The 24,033-nt window shown below is 38.5% G+C and overlaps 1 protein-coding gene across 2 annotated transcripts in view; it reads right to left on the reverse strand.

Annotated features, from left to right (window-relative positions):
- The window catches only part of PALLD (palladin, cytoskeletal associated protein), a 182,429-nt gene that overhangs the window by 27,830 nt on the left and 130,566 nt on the right, over positions 1-24,033 (reverse strand). For both annotated transcript variants that reach the window (XM_066186016.1, XM_066186015.1), the window contains exon 10: positions 11,195-11,884. In XM_066186016.1, coding sequence (XP_066042113.1) covers positions 11,195-11,884 — 690 coding nt within the window. The remainder of the gene's footprint in view (positions 1-11,194; positions 11,885-24,033) is intronic.

Below are 24,033 nucleotides of genomic sequence, written 5' to 3' on the forward strand. Positions count from 1 at the left end.
CCAATGAGGCATTTCAAAGAGTTCTGTATACTAAGCTGTGCACATAGGATTTTGGCCTTAATTGGAAAAGTGAAATAAAGAAACACATTTTTCAAATTGGCTGATGGCACTGAACTTGCAAAGGCTGCAACTCTTTTGCAGGTAACAACTGTCACAATAATCTTCATGATTTGTGTAGAGGTGTTCTAATGGTGAAACTCTGGAAAATGCTCAAAGCATGATAGCAATGCTAATGGAAAATTAGTATTAATATGTTAAGTATCTCTTGAGAATCTGTAAGATTAAAACTTGGAAAATAACACTATTATTTCAAAAGGGAAAGAAATATAATTCCAGGACATGTCAGCATAAGACACGAAACTGAGCCGTTTTCCTTTATTCCTTGCATTTAGACACTGACTCCAGTTTTACCACTGCACTTCAAGTAAGAAACAGCTAACTGGAAAGTTTTAGAACAAGAAAACTACCACATGGTTTTAAAAGCATAGCTTTTGTGATTAACTATGTCACACACACAGAAGCAAAAATTCATGTTTATTTAGTCAGGAAATTAGGAGAATGAAGACAGACAGGCAAATCAAATGAAATGTCACGAATCAGACAAGAGATGACATCAGAAAATAGCTGGTATTTAATCATTCTTCATGTCCATTGAGGACGAGTCACAATAACTTGAAGAAGAACAGGCCTAGCTTAGACACAAACAATGTGGAACTCTCCTTTCTCTACCCAACAACAGTGACATTTAAACCCCGAAGCAAGTTATGTAGCAAAGCTACACAGGAATTTTATTTAAGAACAAGGTATGCAAATACAACAGCAATTGCCTGGGGATCCCTGGGTAACTTTTAACAGGAGAGGCAGACTCCTTAACAATCTTCCAGATCTCTGGGTTTGTGTAAGATGATCCTGAACTCTGCACAGTCACTGTGGAAGTGTTACTCAAGATCTAGTCAAGGCAACTTGCCTGAAAAGTAGATAATCTTCCCTTTATTAAGTATTTAAGCAAGGAAGTAGTTGATTCAAAAATATAACTATAAAAGTGAGCACCAGTCAAAATTTCTTCAAATACCTTTAGAGAGCTTATCTCTTCCTCTTTCAGTACTGTTTTAAATTTGGACAAAAACCCAAAGCAGTGCATAAGGAAAACACAGCCTTCCTGCAGATGCTCTGCTTCCACCCCCTCCTTCAGAATCTCTTTCTCTAAATATATACATTTTAAAAACTGTCCAAATATATATATGCATACATATATACCCCCACAGCAAGTTAACTCTTAAGACACAGACTTTAGGGATGGATTTCAAAATGTCTACAAAGCAATGATAACAAATAGAAGGACTTAAGTAAATCTGTCTTCCTAAGCACAGATCCTTTCAGCCTGAGTAATGGTTTACATGGCAAGACAGCCTGGCAGCAAACTTTCTTCAGCTGCTTTTGCAAATATTTTCCACCATGCTTACATGCCCTTATCTGGATGCATTCAGCTCCAAAGATTTGTGTCCTCAGTGACGCATGAGCTTTCTTTCTGTCTTCTCTCAGGGATAGTATCAAACAAAAAAAATCTGCCAATTCATTTATGTATTCGTACGTTCATTCTTTGCCCAATGCAAATTTCAGATTTACTGCATTAAACTAGCAGGAGCAAGCATATTTCAGGGTATTGACAGCATCAGTCTCGAGCACACAGCCACCACCACAAATGTGCAGAGAGACTAAAAGCCTTGAGAAAAAGGCTGCAACTCATATGGATTTTAAGCACCTCTGAAATATACATCACCTAAGCCATGGGGGGCCTGAATCCAGGCATAGATAGAAGCACAATTGTCTGAATTCTTTTGATTAGAAAGGGTGTAATGAAATTGCCAAAACTGTCATCTTAATTCACACAGAGATTTTTGACAGCAAAGATTTTTGCAGCCTCAGCTTGGCTCTCCTTAGTTTTGAACATCTGCCCTGACATTTGTTTAGAAAGAAGGCCAAACCAGCAGTACTTTTCATGTTTTAATTACACGGAGTGCATGCTGGATGCAATTCCCTCTTTTCCTATGTACCTTTTACAGTGTAAAGAAGGGCAACAGGCTGGCTGTTGTTCTCCTTCCAAGAACAAATTCCTGTTTGCAGCCAATATGGCTTGGTTTCACAGAAATCCAAATTAATTCTCTGGTACTGAAGTAATGAACAGTAACTTGACTTTTTCCTTTAAAACTAAAGCCTTCCAAAACTACAGCTAATTCCTGCTTGCTTCACACATTTTTCACTTACTGTAAAAGCAAAGTTACTACAAGCACTGTAACAGGTCAAAGACTTTGAAGCTGCAGCTGCACAATAAAATTGGTTTAGTCTGATCTTTTCATACATGCTACGGAGACCAGGAGCTTCAGCTCTGTCTGGTAATGTGATGTTACATGCATCTGAATTAAGGGCATGCCTGAGGAACAGACCTGACTAAGGATGACTTCCAGTAAATGGAACAAATGTAACAAAAGTTCAATTTTTTCTACTACCCAGTGTTCTGAAACTGCAGTTGAAAAAAATTAATCAAGTCACAGCACTGGATAGGGTTAAGACCGACATGAATAATATATTTCTGAACATGTTTGATCCCTCTTAACAATTAGATAACAGAGTACAACTCACCTACAAAGTGCACGATTAACACTAAATTTTTTTTCTCTAAAGCTCATGTTTAAAAGTGCATTTTTACTCATGAAAAGAAGAATTACTACTTTTTCATCCCCCTGTTCAGCTCCTTGCTCTCCTGAGCAAGCTATCTCTCTGCTTCATGCTGCACTGGTTACCATAGCTCCATAAGTGCCATTTACCATTCAAAAGACGTGCATATATTTTGATATCAAATTAAAAATCAAATGCCTATTTTGCAATCTGTAATCTTATCTGAATTTTTGACTGTTACCAGCAGTATGCTAGAACTGACGGTCAAGAAGAAATAACTAAAGCGCCAACTGCTCCTGAATGTAGAAAAGGCTGGCACAATCCTCTCAGTCCTTAAATCTTTAGAAGAACAGGTAACTGCGAGAAGCATATGAAAAAAAAGCTACAGTGAACTGGGAAAAGGTATTACATCCAAAATATTAACCAATTCCAGTTGATGTGGTTAAGGTCTCCGCAATTGTCAAGCATTGTACCTGGCTTTCACATTCACAGATGTTTTTGCGGCATTCAGATCTGTTTAAAATAAAGAAGTTCTAAAATTAATTCCCCTGAAAAGAAAAACCTGCAGACCAAAGCAAGCATCAAAGCCATGCTGTGAACAGCCTCTCTGCCTTTTCAACAGGGAAATATGTCCACTAATTCTCTTAGCTAAGTTCACTGCCATCTTCAATATTCTGAAGTATCTGCAAGTACCACTTTGAAAAAGAACTGGATAAAAATATCTTGAAAATTAATACTTCCAGATGCAATGATTGTCAGGATACTGTTATTTTGGCTAAAGTCTGTGTGTCTCCATGTCACATCCTTGATCTCTACTTTTGCACAGCTTTAATTGATTAGATCTGGGGGCAACCCGGATTTCTAAGTTCAAGTGGAACAAATATGCATTCATTGTATTTCAGAAAAGCTGATATGGATATGTATTTTATGATAATCATGTGAATGTGCCTAATCAAAAGGTACAAAGACTGTGCAAAAACAAAGCCCCCAGTATAAGCTGTTTCTTAGCACAACCAACAAGAACTGGTCTAATATCACAGCTAAACCCCTCATGTGTTGGTGTAAGAGCCACAAGTAGTATTCAAGCTACTGGAAAAGAAAATTGAAACAAAAATGGTTTAATGGACAGGAGCAATAGCAATTTTAAAAAAATTGGAGGTTGAGAATTAATGGAAACCCTGATATTTTCTGGAATTTTTCCAGTTTCAGCAATACTTGTCTTTAGATATGTTTCCCCAACATGTTATCTGGGAATACCTCCAGGTACGACTGAATAGGCAGCAAAGAGAGATGAAGCCTCTCTCTCTCTGAGAAACAAGGAAAACACCCTAGCCTGTCTTCTCAGTTTGGTGCTGGAGTTCTTAATCAAGGTACTTCCTCCTAGGTATCATGATTTTCACATCAATCATACTGTAGATAACCTCCAATTTTTACAATTGTGACAGGCATAACTTACGGAAACAGGAAAAGTGTAAGTCCCATCTACATAGGACAGCAATGCAGTTTACTCTAAAATGAAAGTTGGGATTTGTGCTGGGAGAGTGTTGAGGGCTGTAAGATAAAAAGATAGAGAAGTGTATTTTTTCTTCAGAGTGGTCACCATCATTGCCAGCTGACTAAAGGAACATGACGACTACCAAAATATTTGTTTCAATTCCATTTGAGACAGAATGCAATGGACAAGTCACAGTACACAGCTGCAAGAACAGACCAGAAGCTCTGATTTAAAGGGGAAAAAAGTGCAATCTCTTTCTGATACTGCTTTCCTCACGACTCCCACATAATACCCTTTATGATTTGGATTTAATGCTCTAAAGGTCACTGAGAAAGCAGTTAAATTTTGTATACAATGATAAAAGCAGCTATTTAACTTGGACAATCTTGCATTCAAATGATACTTTCTTTTCCATTTTCCATCCTTTTCCAGAAAGTAGTAAATCGATACTCATGCTCTTTCACCAATTCTGTACAGTTGGATTTTTTCCTGTAAACTAAGGTAGCATTACTGAAGATATCTACTTTAAGAAAAGGTCTGCTTTAAGGAAAATCACTATTTTTTAAAGCTGCCTTCAAAAGGATATATGTATAGCTAACAATATGTATTTTTATACTTCAAGAGATCTCATTTCTCCAGGTTGGATAATTCCATGTCCTTTAGTGGCAGGTTTTGTGCTTTTTAATATCAAATATTCACTAAATAGTCACCAAATCCTTATCATGGGATTATTTGTGCTTTCACAAATGCTCATGTAAACATATAACACATGTGCTAATCTTAGAACTTTTAGTTATACTTATTTCTGTTCCTTCTCATGTAACTTGTTGAGTATTTTTCTAGGAACAGAAGATCTGTTTCTAGCTTCTACAAACTTAACTGTGAACTAAGCCTTCTCAATTGTGTGTTTCCGTCACATTAACTCTGTTCCCTGAAAGTCTTTTGTAACCAAAAACTAACCTGAATGCAACAGATCTACCCACCCTAGAGTTTTCTTTAGGGAAAGAAGGAAAGAACTGAGATTTTTGGGAACAGTATTCAACAAACTTACTCCAGCCAAGTTTTATCTCAGAAATTACTGACAAGTGCTCATAATTCCCTCAAGTACCTAATTAGCTATGAAGTTCCACCAGTACTTCACTTCTGCTTAACACAATGCTCTAGCAAGACACAAAGTCTACCAAATCTACTCCATTAACAAAAAAAGGTTATTCCCAAAGCTTGTTCAGCTAACACCACCATAGCCACAACTTGAAAATCCTGGTCACTACAAAGTGTCTGAAGCTTACTGGAAAACTGATACACAATTTATTCAATAGAAACACTCACCATATTGTTGCAAATAAATGCTAAAAATATTTAAAGAAAAATTAGTAGGTATTAATGATACAAAGCAGCCTTCTTTTGTTTCAGATGTCCAAATAAATTGTAGTAAATTCACAAGTAGGTATTCCCATAATACACACAAGACTGTAAGACCACATGCTGTTAAAAAAAATCCAGAACAACCAAACCACAAAAAACTCCATTCCAAATAAATTAACAATTCCCAGTGCAATGTTTCCACATCTATCCAATTTTAACTGGAAAGAACATTCATTGGTTCAAACTGGTTTAGCTAATGCAGTCACTTCCACAAAATATCACGGTTCAAATCCAAGGAAAATGCTGAAACATTATCCTGGTATTTACTGTTCATGGGCCCACAGAATAAAGGAATTGAAGAGAGGGTTAGAAATGTTTTTACAAAATCATATAATATGCTGAGTTGGAACGGATCCAAAACTCCTGGCCCTACACAGGACACCCCAAGAATTATACTGTATGCTTGAGAGCATTGTCCAAACACTCCTTGAACCCTGTCAGGCTTGGTGCTGAAATCACTTCTCCGGGAAGCCTGTCCCAGTGCCCAGCCACCCTCTGGGCGTAAACCCTTGTCCTAATGCCCAACCTAAACCTGCCCTGACACAGCTTCAGGCCATTCCCTTTGGTCCAGTCACTGGTCACCACAGAGGAGAGATTAGTGCCTGCACATCCTCTTCCCCTCACAAGGAAGCTGCACATTGCAATGAGGTCTCCCGTCAGTCTCCTCTTCTCCAGGCTGAACAGACCAAGTGACCTCAGCTGCTCCTCATACGGCTTCCCCTCAAGGCCCTTCACCATCTTCACTGCCCTCCTCTTGAATCTCTCCAATGGCTTAATGTCTTTTTTGTACTGTGGTGTCCAAAACTGCACACAGGACTTGAGGTGAGGCCACCTGAGTGCAGAGCAGAGCAGGACAATCCCCTCCCTTGCCCAGCTGGCAAGGGAGCTTGACTGTGCCTGATGCCGCCCAGGACACACTTGGCTTGCCTGGCTGCCAGGGCACAATGACTCAAACTCAACTTTCTGTGAAATCAGGGCCCCTAGGTCCCTTTGAAAATGGCTGCTCTCAAGCCTCTCATCCCCCAGTCCTCTTGTATATGCAGGGTTGCCCTGTCCCAGGTGCAAATCTACCACCTCCCTTCAATAAACTTTGTACAGTTGGTGATTGCTCAACCCTCTGGTCTGTCAAGATCTCTCTGTAGGGCCTCTTTGCCCTTGAGGTATTTGACAGTTTCCTCCAGTCTGGTATCACCAGCAAATTTACTTAGTATTCCCTTAAGTTCTGTGTCCAAGTAATTTATGAAGACCTTGAAGAGCCCTGGCCTTGCAGTGGACAGCCACTGTGTAGAACCCCCTAGTGACTGTTTGCCAGCCTGATGTAACCCTATATACTGGAATTCTCTGTGCCTGACCTGTGAGCCAGTTGCACACCCATCATATGATGTGTTGATCCAGCTGAATGCTGGACATTTTGTCCACAAGAACACCATGAAAGACAGTATTGAAAGCTCAACCAGAGTCCTAAGAGATTACATGAACAGGCTTCCTTTGGTCAGCTAGGTGGGTTACCTTGTCATAAATGGAAATTAAGCTAGTCAAACAAGACCTTCTCCTGATGAAGCCATTCTGGCCGATGACTGCATTATCTTTCAGGTGTTTTTCAATAACTCCAAGAGTAATCGTCTCCATAATTCTACCAGGCACTGAAATGAGACTGACAGACCTGTAGTTTCCTTCCTGCTGTTCTTTAAAACTGGGACATCATTAGCCAGCATCCAGTCAAGTGGGACCTCTCCAGATTCCCAGAACAGTTCAAAAAGTCATTGAGAAGAGTCTTGCAATGACATCAGCCAGCTATTTGAGGATTCTTGGACGAATCCCATCAGGCCCCATAGACTTACATGGATCCAGCTGGAGCAGTGATTCCCTCACAAGTTCAGAGTTGGCTCTGAGTTTATGATTCTCAGAATCCTCGTCTTTCGGCTCAGGGCACTGGGACCCCCATAGTCCATGACTGGTGCTGAAGACTGAGGAGCGCATTAACCACCTCTGCCTTATCTCTGTCCCTGTTCGTATGGTGAACACCCTCATAAATTTAACAGGTCACTGTTATTTCTGGACTGCCTGTTGCTACTAGCATATTTTTCAAGTCCTTTTTATTGTGTTACACAGTACTGGCTGGCTTCAGCTCTAATTGGGCTTTTGCCTCACAATTTTCTCATCATGGAGGCAAACAGCATCTCAGTAGTCCTCCCATGTCATCTAACCTTGCTTCTGCTGGTCAAACATTTACGTTTTTTGCCTTACCTCTAGAAGAAGATCCCTGCCTAGCCAAGTCGGCCTTCTGCCTCGCTTGCTTTTCCAACATTTTGAAATTGCCTGCTCCTGTGCCCTTAGGAGGTGGTGCTTAAAAAGTCACTAGCAATGATGGACCCCAGCACCATCAGAAATATTTTCGCAGGAGACCTTACTCATTAGTTCCCTGAACAGTCTGAAGTTTTAAATCCAATTGCTTCATGGTCGCTGCGGCCAAGACAACCACCATCTTTAGAAGGCATCTTACTGAGTTGCCTCCCTTAGTGTCTGTACCATGTAGCGATCATCGAGGCGTTTAGGAATCTTCTGGACCTGCTTTGTATTAGCTGTATGGTATTCCCAGTTAACATTTGCCAAGCTGAAGTCCCCCGTAAGGACAAGAGTGGTTAACTTATATATGTCCCTTGTTCCTTAGAGAATAACTCATCAGCACCACTGTTATGGATAGTAGACTCCCATGATGACATCTACATTATTTGTTTGTCCCTTAATCCTTACCCAGAGGCTTTTGACCATGCCATTACGAACTGTAAGCACCATTCATCCCAATCCCTCCATTACATACAATGCCAACCTTCCCGCCTCTCCTGCCATGCCTATTCCCCCTGAAGACCCTGTAACCATCCTTCCTGGCATACCAGTCCCAGGACTCATTGCACCAGTTTTTGCTTATGCCAATGATGTCATATCGCTGGGGCTGGGCCAAAGCGTTGAGCTCCTCTTGCTTTGTCCTTCATCTCCTTGGATTGATTTCTCTTTTAAGTAGAACAAATATGATACGTGCACTGGAAAGGAAATGCCCAAAGAAAGCTGATGAAGGGAAGGTTTCACTCCATGAGGAGTAATAGAGACTACTGATCTGTATTTAGCCACAGAGAACTCTACTGGTGCTGCCTTTGACCATTTCCAAAAATAACTGCCTCCACCTGCAATGTTTATTATTTTACTTTTATTCTGCTTCTACCACAACACGAAACTGAAAAAAAAAAGGCCTACAAAGGTCTGCTTTTGAGGAGCAGATCTGTAGTTGTGCCAAGACTTAGCAATGACAGTCTTTGAAGATAAATGGCTTGACTACGATTTCAGCTGCTGAGAAAAACTTTGAATGCCACAATTTATTCCTTGCACATTCCTTGCACCCAGTCTGTAAAGCACATTTTTAGGAAACAGTATCATCATTTTCAACCAACTGATCTTGGAGATTATGGAAAAATGGTAAGACTACAGGCCGAAGTTACGGAATACTGCGTGAAGCTCAGAAACTATGTCTCGGAAAGATACATTTGCTGAAGAGGACTTGTGAGGATGGAGCAAAAGACAAAAGAAAAAAAGGAAAAACTGAAAGGGGCCAAAAAAAGAACTGAGTCTACAGCACAAAGCAGAAAAGACCTAAAGCTGAGGGGGAAAGAGGCCAGGGGAAGAACTGCTCAGGAGTGGTATGAGAATTATGAGAAACAGAATGATTTACTCAGCAAGACACACCAGACATTAACCTACACAGTAACATGAAAAAGGAGAAGCCAGGGAAAAATTGGCATCAAAGATACGTAACAATAGATTATAGCTTTTCTGCATCATACAGTACATATTTTACCATGTTTTAATGTTATAATTCAGATGACAAATGCTCACTGTGTATATATATACACACACACACATATATATACACATAAATTATACATATATACATTCAGTATAGTTAACATGATCCAGCTCCCATCTGGACTTTATTTCCTGAGGGAATGCAGAAAAACAGCCAACTACCTCATCCTCAGCTCAGACCCTGAGGCTGCTGCCTTGTTGGGGTGGGGGAGGGAGAAACATGGATAGACACACCATCATGTGCAAACCCAGACTGGCTGCTGCACTTGGGGAAGTGAGGGGCATGGGGAAGGGGGAACAATCTTTGAAGAATTGTTTCTCAGTCCAAAGATCAAAGAGAATGAGGAAGAACACAGCTAATGTTTCAAGTGAGAACATGTATCCATAAACACAGCATAACAGGGAAAGAGATACAACAGCAGAGGTTCAAGCTGCTGCTATTACTCTCACAGCACACAGATGTGAACTCAAAAAAGAATCCAGCTCTTGTCAGAACTGTATAGCTGGACTAGAGCCTTTTCTTGGAAAATCAAGGGTAATACCAGGCTACAGTGGGCTGTGCTTACTGGTCAAGCTGTCAGTAAATTAATCATGCAATTTTCAGTGCTTGGTATCAATAGTGAAACTCAGCCAGTGCAAAGGATACAGTAAGACAGAAAATCACAATTATTATGACTGCAAGGACAAACTGCACTATTTATTAATTTTTCTCCTAAAAAAGTTTCATGGCCAGACTCCATAATGAGCTGTATGACACAAATCAAGATAAAGAAATGCTTTTTAAAGCATATACAAGACTTATTACTTTGGTATCTGTTCTCTTTCTTCCTTCTCTTCCTTTTAATATCTTGGACTGAAATAACAGAAGTTCCCACTGCAACATTATGTAGCTGAGCAAGTCACCTAGATACTGTAGATATGTTTAGACAAACTTCTGGACAAAGTTATAAATAAGCCTTGGACACAGCTATTCTCATTTTTGTTCTTCAGCATGTCTCTTTGTTCTCTAAGGATGGAATGAGAGTCTAGTGCCAGGGGAAAGACAAACTGATCTATGATGGGAGCTGACATGCTCCAAAATACTATTTTGGCCTTTAGAGAAGACAAAAGGGGAAAATAAGTGTGCAGAGTTGTTAGGGATAGGGATTCTGTTTGTTTTTATGCACTGCTATTCTAAATCCCTCCCTAAACACTTTCCCAAACTTCCTCAGAACAAAATCTCTAGCCAAAGCCAATGAACTGTTATGACCACTTTGTTATCAGATGCATACTTTAATACCTTGCATTTTCAGTATCACAAAGCTATAGGGACTTCTGAAAGATACTCTCTTGATATTTCTCTACCTGCAGATGTAATAGGAGCACAAACTGCAAATACCACTGACTATGTGACTTTAAAAGAACTGGGCCATGGGAAGGGTTTTCTTGGATCTCCTTCCACTCCCCTGGGCCTGCAGAGTCTTCTGCTGCTGCTTTCATATTTTCTTAAACTCCAGTTTAAAGCTTCAGCTTCTCATCTTTCGTGTTCCTACTGTAGGGCTCTTTCAGAATCTCACTTCTGTGAGGGTAAAAAAACGATCTCAAATCTCTAGCACAGAAGCATTTGCAATTTATTCACACATCTCTCCCTCTCAGATAACAGCTAACAGCAAAGGACCCTAGAAAAGTATAAATGAAGCAAGTGCAATAATCTTCATTACAATCTCCAGTACATCAAGGAGCTCATGAGCTGATACTTACGGAGGCGTCACTCCTTTCGGAAGGCCTAATGCGTTGACAGAAAAGGGTGGTGGCTGGGATGGCAGCATGGAGCTGAGAAAAGCTGCTGGAGACTGGCTGGAATTAGGAAATCTTGGAGTTGGAGACAGGCTGTGGGAAGGTGAAGAAAGGGAAGGAAGGGGAGGAGGTGGAGGAGGTGGAAGTGGAAAGGAATCACACACTGGATATGTCGCTGTTGGACTAAAGACAGGTGGAGGTGGGGGTGGAGGGGATGGAGAAGAAGGAGACCAGGCATATTCCCCCTCTGGAGCAAACTGCTGAGAGAAGGGAGGAACTGGCACTCTCCCAAACTGCTTCTGAGAAGCAGTTGGCGACATAGGAGAAGGCAGGCTAGATGTAGATGACCCAGAAGATGGAGTCACATAACCTGAAGCAGGGCTGATGTTCTGGGCAGCAATGAACTGCTTAGGCCGAGCATAGTTGAAGGAGCTGGAAGACTGCATGGTTGGGGAAGTATGAGAGTTAAGAATACTCATTGGCACAGGAGAGGTGGCAGACTGGCTGGACTCAAGCTCCTGGAAGGAGGGGGGAGGAGGAAAGGAAGGAGAAGAGGGAGGGTGCTGATGATCAGGTTGCTGTTGACGATACCACTGTCCACTTTCTTGCTCCAGACGAATTTGGTTCTGCAGCTGCTGTATTTTTTTGGGGTCCCTGTGGGAAGGAAAAATAGACAAGAAGATGATCAGACATGCTGTGCTGGCTGGGGAGGAGGTAAAAGTTCCACTGATCTATGGTCCAGGAAAATTGAAGGAGAAGGAAAGTTCAAAGCATTTACATATGTTGAATAGCCCCATTTCTTCAGAGTTAACATATTGCTACCAAAGTCCATTTTTTTGTCCTCAAGATGAAGGAAAAAAGGTATGCATAACAGAATTTAACAGAACCATCAATTCTTCAAAAAGGTAAATTATACGGCAATTTGAAGCACTTAGGATATTTGAAAGGAATAATCCAGATAATGGAATTGAAGGCAAAAGTATTGAAATTCTTAACAAGGTTTTTGTTTCTTGTGCTTTTAATTCAGTCGTCCTGTTTCAATAATAAGGCTGAAATATTTACCCAGTAACAACTTCAGCCATAGCTGAATTTCTGCTGTAGCCCCTGTGGGCCAATCAGACAGACCTAATTACAGCCATACTTTAAATGAGGTACTTGGAGACAAGGGACCAACTTCAATGTTAGAACCACCCATGTATGTAGATGAGCAAAGACTTCTGAGAAATATCTGTTACCTAGGGAAGCTGTGAACTGAGCTTCCCTAGTCCCACTTTTTTTCCCCAGTTTTATTTTCAACTGTAGGTCCTGAGACAAATCTTAGTGGATACTTAATATGGTTCTGAGGCACTGCAGTACTATCAGCTCAAATGGAAGTAAGAATTTCATTTAGAAATGCAGAAATTCACTGGAAGATGAAGAGAGACTAAAAAAGTTAATATACAGGAGAACTCAAGACTCTTAATTAAGGAAAAAAAAGAAAGAAGAAAGTAAAATGTTCAGCAGTGAAGCAAATCAGAACTGTAGTTTTTTTTTTTCTCAGTACAGTTGTTTGAAAGACATTAAGCTCAAAATTAACTGTGTGGTCTATCATGTGACAATACATCAGACTGACTTGCTTAAAAATTACTGTTTTTCAGCTGGAAAATGTAACTTTATCTCAATACTCCAGATATCCACAAAGCTTCAGCATATGCACATATACCTTTTTTGCATATTTAATATATAAATGCTTTATTGTACACAAGTATGTCATTGTTTATATATAATTTAAGTCATCTAAGCAGAAATTTTAGAAGCAGTCTGCCTAATGCATGGCATATGAATGTAAGATTCTGGCACAACAATATACTTTTGTTGATAGCAACAAAATTAGAAATGGTAATAACATCATATTTTCCACTTGAAGATTAATTTTGATATTCCAACCATCTACATTTCCCAGAAAATGTTTTCTGACAATAATTCTGCTTATGATCTCACGCCAAAGGAGATTGCTTAGATAAGAAAAAGGGGAGCAATCTGCTTTAGGGCAAAAAACTGAAAAATCAGTCACTTATACTAAACAGTTGCCTTTCTTTGGTGGGGCTGTTGTAAAGATGGTTTAATTCTAGCAATGTTCCACTAACTACAAATTTCAGTACTTAAAAGGAGATTAACTTTTTCGTTCTTAGTTAAATTAGCAACAAGAACATTTAAATGTTAGAGTTCACTTTGTAGATTTTAAAATTCATTTTTCAATGTTGACAATAGAGACTAAACCCCTATCAGTTCAACTTTTCACTCCACAGGATGCAGGCTGAAATTTATTCCTCTATTTTTGCGAAATTGTTTAACAGTTGCCTTTAGTTAAACTGATTAAAACAACACAGTTTTAGTTCCCACCAGCATTCGACTTTCTTAGTTGATGACAGAAACAGTTCGGCTCACCTCTGACTGGACAGAGAAAACCCTGTGAGATTACTACTTTCACCTCATTCTCCATCTTTGGCCTGAATATTTGCAGACCTACTGTCCAATACATCTAAAATTATTAACAAATCACAGTTATTTTATTTTTCATCATAATCATCCTCAATTTTTTATTTATTGCAGACAGACCAAAGGTAAAAAAAAGAAAAAAGGTGAAAATTTAGCACTGTAAATGAGGTGTTGAATATAGAAGAAACATAGCTGTCTCCAACACTCCTATGTTTATCCAACATGTGCTGAAAGCAAGTAGGAGTGTCAGGTCTTGAGACCTTTTTATTTGCATTTGCCAAATCACATGGCGCTGCGCCCGGCCAGCAACATCCCACAAATGCCCATCTATGGCCCTGTCAATGCAAGTGCAGCACTGCAGCGCTGCCGCTGCACTGCTGCTGACCCTGCCAGGCAGAAGCAGAGACCAGATTCAGGGTATGTCTACAAAAGGGTGACAAGCAAAAATGAGGCTGCTCAGCTCTCACACTAAGCTTGACTGGAGGCTGCAGGAAAACGCATGCCTATAAATCAGGGTTTAGTAGCCCAGGACAGTACTGATTCTGGTTGAACAGCTTTTGGTCAGCTTAGAATATGCATAAATCAAGTGTTTGTTTGCTTGAAAAATAACATGCAAACACAACCATTATCACATCAGTCTGTGGGGCAAAAATCCAACAAAGATTTTCTCCATCCTAGAGCAAACTTTCATGCCAGTTGTAAAAGTGCACAATCCTTTCCCGCAAAGAAATGTTCTCTACCTCAGAGGCATTCTTTTAATATCAGACACTGCTGTACTATGTTCTTGAGGAGAGGTATCCTAGAGATGTGTCATTATGAAGAAAAGGAGAGGAAAGAGTATCAATTCACCAGTGTTTCTTTGGAATGACACCACCAGTGGTGGAAGTTCTACATAGGTAGGTCCCTGAAAGATAACACTGCTGTGACAAAGACAGGGAGAGCTCAGCTGCCAAAATTATGAAAGGGCATCAGCCCTCATTAGTAGGGAAACAAAGAAGGGAATTAAAAGAGATAGTTTCTGGATGAGATTACAAGAAAAATTAATTTAATTGTAATTACATTCTCTTTCCAATTAGCTGAAATATGTTTTGTAATTTTAAAGGGCACACATGCTTTCAGGGAAGGTATCAAGCTTGTCTAAACAATAGAGCATAAACTCATTTTCTCATGTGGAATTTTTTTTTTGCCAAATAATGAACTGTAACAATATGAGAATGAGCATTTAAAAGTAATTTTAAGCAAATTCCATCAGTAAATGGTAAAGGTAAGTAATAAAAAACCCCCCATAGCTAGGGTAAAATGAATATTGAGGAATTTCATCAACTCACTGAAAAGCAGGCCTAGTACTACATAAATATGTTCAAAAGTTCTGCTTTAGAATTTGTGATGTTTTTCAATACCAGATATTCTTAACCAAGATATTAAAATACCTTTTCAAATGATCTAATAGGTATGCTAAAACAGTTCAAAAATACAAGCAGTAAACGCAGTAAGACATTAATGAAAGCAGACATTAGCTAAAACAGAGGTGAGGTTTCTGACACACGTTGTCTGTAAGAGCAGCTTCGTGCATAGGTTTAGTACCAGGCACTCAGAATGCGTTCAGTAAGGTAATGACTTTCAGAGCTAAGGAATAGCAAGAAACATTTGAAAATAGAGCTTTAAAGCAACATGAGACATTAGGTTTCTTGGTGGACAACTATGGGTGCCAATACACACACCATAGTTTAATAGCTACTTGAGAAATCATATTTTGAGGGATGCACTTGGTTTAAATTACAAAAGGCTGGTTTATATTTTTATCCCATTTTCATAATGCTTTTTCTTCCTGATAATCCCTTGCCATCACATTGTTTTGAAAAGAAAGCAGTCAGTGACTGAGAATTAAACTGGTAACAGCCCCCATCAAGAACTCTAACTCCAAGTGCCTGAACACAGTGGAGTCGGTCCCTAGTTGTACATCTCCCAAAGTCTCAACAAGACCTGCCTACTGGATTGCAGAGAACATTACAGTAGATGGCATTTCCAGGAATGCAATAAATCCTTCATAGTTAACTTTTCTCCTAGGCTTATTCACATATTCCCAGTATTAGCATATGTACCAGCTTTACTTTTATCTTACATTACAAAGCATCTTTGGAGAAACAATATCTCCCTTCTGGGAAGTATCTTACTGTTTGCAGTTTAATCATCAACTTTCTGTACCTTTAAACACAAAAGTTCATATGGAAACCCTTCTATCCAAACTACCTCTCTTGGAAGCGGAAGTTCTCCAAAGGTAGAGAAATGCTGTTCAAGCCTTGAAGCCTTTGTACACAAAATGAACCCTACCGAGTTATGCCTACCACGAAGTCTGCAAGGGCATTGAAATCCAGTCAGTGTTTTACAACACAGTATACAAAGGAAATGGAAATAAAATGACCACAGGTTAAGTGATGTTTTCTATAACTTCTTAAAATTCCCGATTTTGCCCCTCCTGATCTTAATAAAAGGAGCAAATGGAAAGCAGACAAAGAAAAGCAATTTTTGTTTGAAAGAGTCTCGAGGTGTGGAAGAATAATGAGCTCCCTTCTGTCTCAAGTCATTCCTGAGCAAAAGCAGACTGGCCCCTTCACAATCCAACCAGTGACCTGCTCCTTGAGAAACAGATTGTGCAGTTCTACAGAAATACACAAAACATACCACTGAAAAGAAGGTACAGGAATATTTTAAATGGAAAATAATCACAATTAAGCACAACTTTAAAAAGTTGAGCTATTTTTCTATGTTAAGATTCAAAAACAATGTCAGAAAATGTCTGTATATTTGGGGTAACAACTACTCATCTCCATGAACTCTATTTTCCAATGAAGATCTAGCTTCTAACTCAATACTATTGCTTCAGAATTATACCAGTGCCCTACCAAAAGGGACACAGTCACTATCATACTGTACCAAATGGAAGGGGCTCTTCTCACTGAGTTCCATCTCAGCAGCTATGCATAGATGTATTTTTTATATGTGTACATTTAGATATATTTATCTCTAAACTTTGCTATTTATACAATAAAAGCCAGGATGATTTTTTTCCATAATTTATCAATTCATTAAAATTGGAATGTACCACATAGTTAAATCTCCCTAGCTCCTGGGCAGCCAAACCAGATACCTGCTTCTGCATCTGTGGCTCCCACAGCTTTAAGGTAGCTCTTAAAGACATTTAATTTGCTTCCTACAAGCACAACATGTGCATTTTACTGATATAGTACCTGTTGAAAATTAGTGATTTTCTTAACTACTTCTGACAGTTACTATTTAAGAAACTAAAATATACATACCAACTTATCCAAGACGTGATAGTAATCATGGATATCTGGAACTCTACTTTTGAAAAAATTCCTAATACAATTTAAAGTTTTCCACCAAACTTACCAATTACTGAATCTATAAAAATGAAAAAAACCCCCAAAACCTAACTTAATCTGCCAGCGAATTAATTAACAGCTGTACTGAACAGAAATACTCAGAATACAAAAGCAATTCCAAGCTAAATACCCACTGAAGAAATGTTTGCTTATTTTTAGAAATTTTAAAAATGTACATATATGTCAAGGCAAGAATGTGAAGAAAAGAGAGAATTGTTGTCTCTTTTAACAAAAAATGCTTCGCATTCAACACAGAGACAGCCTCCAGGCTGTATCAATACAAATATATTTAGACAAGCTTTAGGTTTTCTGAGGCTGAACAGTCCCTTATATTGTGGGGAAAAAAAGTGGACTGTTTTAAATGCTGCAAGGGTTCATATTTATGCAAGACTCGAATTATCAGTTAAAATAAAAATGGGGGGAGGCAGGTGATGGAGGGGACAGGATGGGGGAATAATAACAACACACAGAAACCAGCACCAGTTTGGGTTCTAACATCAAAATATTCAGAGGTATATTTTGTCTACACTAACTGATTATGGAGAGGATGCAGGTTGCCATTACAATTTAAACCTCATGCTGAGTAACTGGAGAACTATTACTAGGAACCATCTCCAGCAGCTGCAATCCTTTTCCATTTTTATTACTCTCCCTTTAAAGCTTAACAATCTGAAAATGCAGATTCACACAAATATTCTCCATACTTCAGGCTGATATACAGAAGCATTTATAATTTATCATTTATAATTTATAATTTCAGTGTAACCTAACACGCTCCTAGAAGAAGAAATACCATGCAAGAACTAAGACAAGAACTGTGTTACGAGCACACTGTGAAGCTGAGCTTAACTTTTCATCTAAGAAACTTCATACACACAGATGAGAAGTGTAAACAGTGAACTCTCTTGTAAGGAAGTCCTGCTGTAATTTGGCTGTCAAAACCATTTCTATCTATCCTAAAAAGTGGCAGCTGTACCTGTGCCCATTTTCCACTCTGGTTTGATTATCTGTCAAACACATCAAGGTAACTTCTGTGCTAAGGAAACTAACAGTAGAGATAGTGCCAGTATTCAGCAAACACAAGCCATTCTTTTAGAGACAGGAACCATTTTTTTACCCCCCAATACCACTGTGGGGACATTGTTCAAAACATGCACCAGTGAGATAACACATTTAGCTTGAATACAGAAAGAGAGGAAATGGTGCTCTTGTGCACATTCATTGTTCTCAAAAGTCATAAAGATACAATACAGTTTTAGCACAAATACTAAACTTCATATCTCTGGTAGGGCTAGATCATAAGAATCGGTCTGGTAGTCAAAAATCTTTTGGCTTGGTAATTCAATTGTGTTGCACAACTATTGCACAGGCTATCCAGTCATGGATATAACAGTTAAACATTATAACAGTTAAAATATTACACAGGCAAGAGGTTTTATTGACAAAGGAAGCTAAAAGTGTAACGTTATTAAGAGGTAAATTGCACTGAGACATTAATTACAATACAGGTTCCAATCTGCAGCTGAATCAGCCTGAAGTGTAGGAAATCATTACTCGGAATGCAGGAATGAACTGGCCTGCAAACAGAAAAATAGATCTTCTGACTCTGATTATGCTATACTATGTAGAAGGTTATGTTCTGTGCTGATTGATATATATTCAAAGAAAATACGGGGTGGAAAAAATATTTCGAAGTATGAAAAACTGTGCTAGCCTAAAACCAAAAGTGAACAGAAGAAAAGGATGTACTACAATACATTTTCTCACTGGAACAACACATGCACAGCTGTCTTTTTTAACTTACATATTTATTTTAAATTTAATGTATTTGATTAAGATGCTGTATAAATGGTCACATTTCATCTACTACTGACCACCGGAGTGAGAAGATTTGCTTGTTTTTATACCCACTCAATAACTGTTTCAGTGGGCTTAAAATTGGACCTCCAGGTCCTCCAGGACCTTCAATATTAACATTCCAGTATCACTCCAGTGTGCTCTTCAGGTTACATATAAAGATGACCGCTTTGTACGACTGAAAGAGATACTTTTGTGAGGAAGAATGGATAATATATTAAAAAGGGAAAAATCAGAGTAACTACTGGATGTCCTGACATTAAAGGGAGCACACAGTTGCTCTCAATGTGTTTTTAGGAAAATTAAAATTTCAACTCTCTACTAAAAATACTCACAAAACGAAGGTAGCTTTAGGACCTAAGTTCTAGGCCCTTTTATCAGCTATTCTGTATTCGCAAACCGTTCTGACATTTGAGGCAGTAGCTGCCTCACGTAAAGCTGGGATATTACCAGCTGACACATCAGTAGTTTATGTTACTGAAACTCAGTGGAGGCACCCTATTCTTAAACCACCACTTGAAAAGGAACAACTGAAAAGGAAATAAACACATAAGAACTGGTATTTACATGAAATAATTATATACTTCTGGAATTCTTCCATGAAAACAATATGATGAACTTAATTTAGGGGTCAGCCCCATCTTAATGCCATAAAGGTTTAGTGCTGTACCATACTCCCTGAAGTCCTTCTGTGCACACAAAAATAACCCCCTCAACAACATACACCAACTTTTATGGAAGGAGGAGAAGCACCAGGAATTAAGACCATTTGCTAAAGACAGTAATAATCTTTCAACCTGGAGCACTGGAAACTGAAAACAACATTGCAGCATTGCTCACAACTTCTGTGACATTTATTCAACCAATACAATCCTAACATAATTACATCTTAGGCTCAATACAGCAGAAGATGCCATATCCCCGAAAATGAAATAGTTTACCGGGCACTGTCACTCTTTATCTAGCCAGACATGCACTTCAGAAGTGTGAGTTTACAGGTTGAATTTTTTTGTTTGTTTTTAAAAGGTGTCTTCCCTGATGTATAAAGAGACAAGAAAAAATTATGATCCCCAAAATGTTGCTAAAGTACCCTCAGATATGACAAGCTGCTACTTTTTTGCATTATAAACATAATTTCCCCATGGCTTGGCTAAAACAAAAAAAAAATTAAAATCTTTCAGCAGGATTACTAAGCAGAGGCAAAATCCACCTACAGTACACAAATGTCACTGCAGCCAAAACCTGCTTTTAAGTAGTCAGAATATATTATGCTCCTGAACATTTGAACAGACCTGACCAGTATTAACAACATTTCCTGCCATCACAAAGAGAAACAATGAATACTGGTGTTACACAAATCTGGACACTGACATACAACCTGAATTAGCTTCTTGCAATGGCAACACATAATTTTAAATAGAATTTTCCTCATAAATAGACATAGTGATGTAAAGGTGAGAATTTTTTTTTTTCACTGCTAGCTAAGTGTACAGTATATTGTTCTGGAAAGCTTAAATGGAATACCTTATGCAGAAATAGAAGAGCAAATAGTTTCTTTTGTACTTTATAGTGAAAATACATTCCATAAAGATGATTCACTTCAGATTCTATTAGTTTTTTACTATAGCAAACAACCTTGAGTATGAGAGACAAGTAGTAAGGACTTCTTCTCTGAATTAAGCTGCACCTTAAGCCATGTATAATCACATAAAAAAGAAGGAATCATAGAGACAAACATGTAATGATAAACACTTGTTATAGACAAATACTGTGCCAATGAGTATGAATGGCTGGTTCCTTCTCTAAAATAGTTTTGAATCTTGCTTAGCTCTCAGTGAAAGCAGTCAGCTGTCTTATACAGAGAAAACAAAAGGAAGAACTATATTTCATTTTGTCCCCAATAAAATTGTGACCAACATGGTGACTGGCCAAAAACAAGGAACCTGGCACTTCTCCTAGGGGAACAGTAAGGAGACATCTGCATTTGGGTTTCTGCTTGGGTCAGAAATGTGCTTTTAGAACAAATTTCCAACCATTTCCCACTTTCTTTTTCTCTGGTTTGCATCTTTGAGAAGCCTCTCGAGAACATGAACTCCTTTCTTATCAGGTAAAATGAACTAACCAGCTTGAGCCACTAATGAGCTTCAGTCCATGGAACAGACCAGAGCTAGTCCAAAATGAAAAACCAAAACCCCAAGCTCAATGACCCTGAAGTGTACAGATACCATGCCCTCAGCATGTTTCTTCACTCACACTATGGAGCCACACTTGTTGCTATGTACTATTTGCTAATGTAGGCTATACACTGAATAAACTACCATGAAGTGGTAGCCAAACCATACAATCTAGGAGGCTTTTAAAACTAAGTGTGCATACCACAAGAGGTATTACTTTATTCGATTTGTAGGGCTTTCGTTACAGGATTTCTTTACACTTTTGAAGTGTACAACATACTTTTGTGTAATATATGTCAAAAATATGGTAACTTGCATATTATTTAACATTTACATACTCAGAGACAATATACTGACTTATCCTAGCTAGCAATTTTACTATTTTTATGTCATAGTACAGATTTTCCTATTTAATTGCCTGCAGCTGACCTCCAGAAATCAATTAATTCCACTCCTCCCATCTGCCCTGCAGTAAAAACCTCCCAGAAAAAACAAACATGTATTTTTTTTCTTTCAGTCTGATCACAAAGTAGTCTGTAAAAAGCTAGTTACAAAGTGTATTTCTCAGGATTTAAAACCATTTTGTCTGACAATTATGAAAATTTTCTCTTTACGGGCTCATTATTTTGATGATTCATGCACCTTCTTAGCCTGGAGCTGGACACTCTCAGAGAAAGAGTATTAGAAACAGCACTTGTCTGATTTAAGGGTTCCAAGTCATATTTTTCCATATTTATTAAGGTGAGATTTACGTTAAAATGAACATTCCAGAATGGCTGACATGAAGAGTAGTTTACCTACTCCTACAATAAAGTTCATTTGGTTTATCCTGACCAACAGCAGTTTGTTTTGTCCTTACTGTCATTACTGTAAAAGGTTTATACATTGAATTGTATGTGCACTTTATTCCTGCCCATGTTCCTTGCCCACAGCAGGGAGGCTGGAACTGGATGTTCTTTAAAGTCCCCTCCAACCCAAACTGTTACCCGATTCTATATATAAATTGTTTCCTTAACATAAGTAGATTACTTAAATTACATTTGGAAACTACTGGTAAATCACTGTTAGTAAACTGGAAAAAAAAATAATCCATGCTTTGTTTCTACTACTGCAAGTGCTAGCAAGATGCAAAAGTTGCAATACATATCTTTCACAATGAAGCCAACCATTAATTGTGTGAAAACCTTCTCTACAAGTATCACAACATCTTTGACTCCAAGTATCATTTACCTCAAAAACAGCTGAGATAGAGAAAAATCAGGCTGTGCTTTGATAAACAACCAATAGTTCCATATCAAGTATGTCATTTAGTACCTCCAGGTTACTTCAAAGACAGAAGGATATTGACAATAACAATATTGGTAGCACTGAAGTCAGCATCAGTGTGGATCATATGGTTCTTCCTTTTTTCACCATGAGTTTCCACATGGTCCTGTTCCTCTCAGCAATACTCAGATCATGGTAAAATGCTGGTCTGTCTTCTCATCTGTCTCCCTGCCTTTTCCCCTGGGTTATCAGAAAATCTTCACCACCCCTTGTGAGCTTCAGAAGACCTACCGAGGGTGTACGATACGACTTTCATGACTTTACCTTCTACCTCAGTAGATACGCTAGCTTCTCTGGAAAACTATGCTTCATTCTCTGGAAAACCATGCTTCACTGTTGGAAAACTATGTTTCATTCTCTGGAAAACACTTGTCTAAAATAACCTCATCTACTACTACAGTTTTCTACTGTGAGCTCAAGCAAAGTTATTTGAGGTGTTAGAACCTGCATGACCCTTGTGTCTCTGGGCCAGTTTACTTCAGCTACTCTGTAGCCACAAATAAAATTTACACAGTACATTGATCCTGTTTCTCACTTGAAGGATCCTCCTATTTCTATTCTGCTTCAGGTGGAAACCTCAAGCGCAGAACTGAACAAAAGTGTACACAGTAACAAAAGCATTTGGATGATTTGAGGTCAGCTAATTGATTAGACAATTCATACAAAATATGATAATAATTTACTGCAGAAAAATGCACACGTAAAAAGCCAAAAAGCTAGAGAAACCACAAAGAATTTTAAAATATAGTAGATTTTGTCATAAAGGTACAAAATAAGGCAAGGATATGTAATTTCTCCAGCCAGTTGTGCTACATATCACGGAAAGTGAGCACCCAGAATTGCAGAAGACTTTGCTGCTTAGTATTTTTGTTTGGCGGAAAACAAGTACATTTCCCTATAGTCATCCTCTTTCTCATGCCAAGACTGTAGTGAGTCCATGCACTCAGACTTACCACACTAATTACATTCTCACGCCCTAAAGGCAGTGTTGTTTGAAGCTGTCCATTTCTTGGTCATTTCATAAGCCTTCAGAGACTGCAGTTTTTCCAAATGAATTTCAAGACTTCAATAATTAAGTCACTTAAATAATCAGTAATCCATCAGGCCTTAGTTTAAAAAATGGGGAAGCAAACTTTGCTAACCAAGAATTGATAGCACATAATTCTTGCCGTACACAGTCCAGGCAGTACTTCACAGATTAGTTATGTCTGATCTTCTACACTAGGGAGAACATTTGCCCACGAGAGCCTAATACTAAAAATGGCATTTCATGATTCAAGATTTTTTGTTTGGTTTAAATTTGGTCTAATGTTTAGAATCTTACATTTGATGTTAAGAGGAATCAGTAAGGCAAAAGTCCTAGCTTCATATAATTCATAATTGCAGGAAATGTTTTTCGACCCTTGGTTGACTCAAAATTTTTTCTCATGATTTTTAGCAGCATGATCTACTTCCCCAGTGAATCACCCAGAATGAATGAGAAGAGATCTGGATACTTGAAAATAGCAACAGAATCTCGCAATCGTTTTCAGATCTTCTGTGTATTACATAGCTTTATTTTTCC

This window comes from Chamaea fasciata, unplaced genomic scaffold, assembly GCF_029207755.1.
Source record: "Chamaea fasciata isolate MVZ Bird 193981 ecotype frontalis unplaced genomic scaffold, bChaFas1.0.hap1 SCAF_6, whole genome shotgun sequence".
Lineage (NCBI taxonomy): Eukaryota > Metazoa > Chordata > Aves > Passeriformes > Sylviidae > Chamaea > Chamaea fasciata.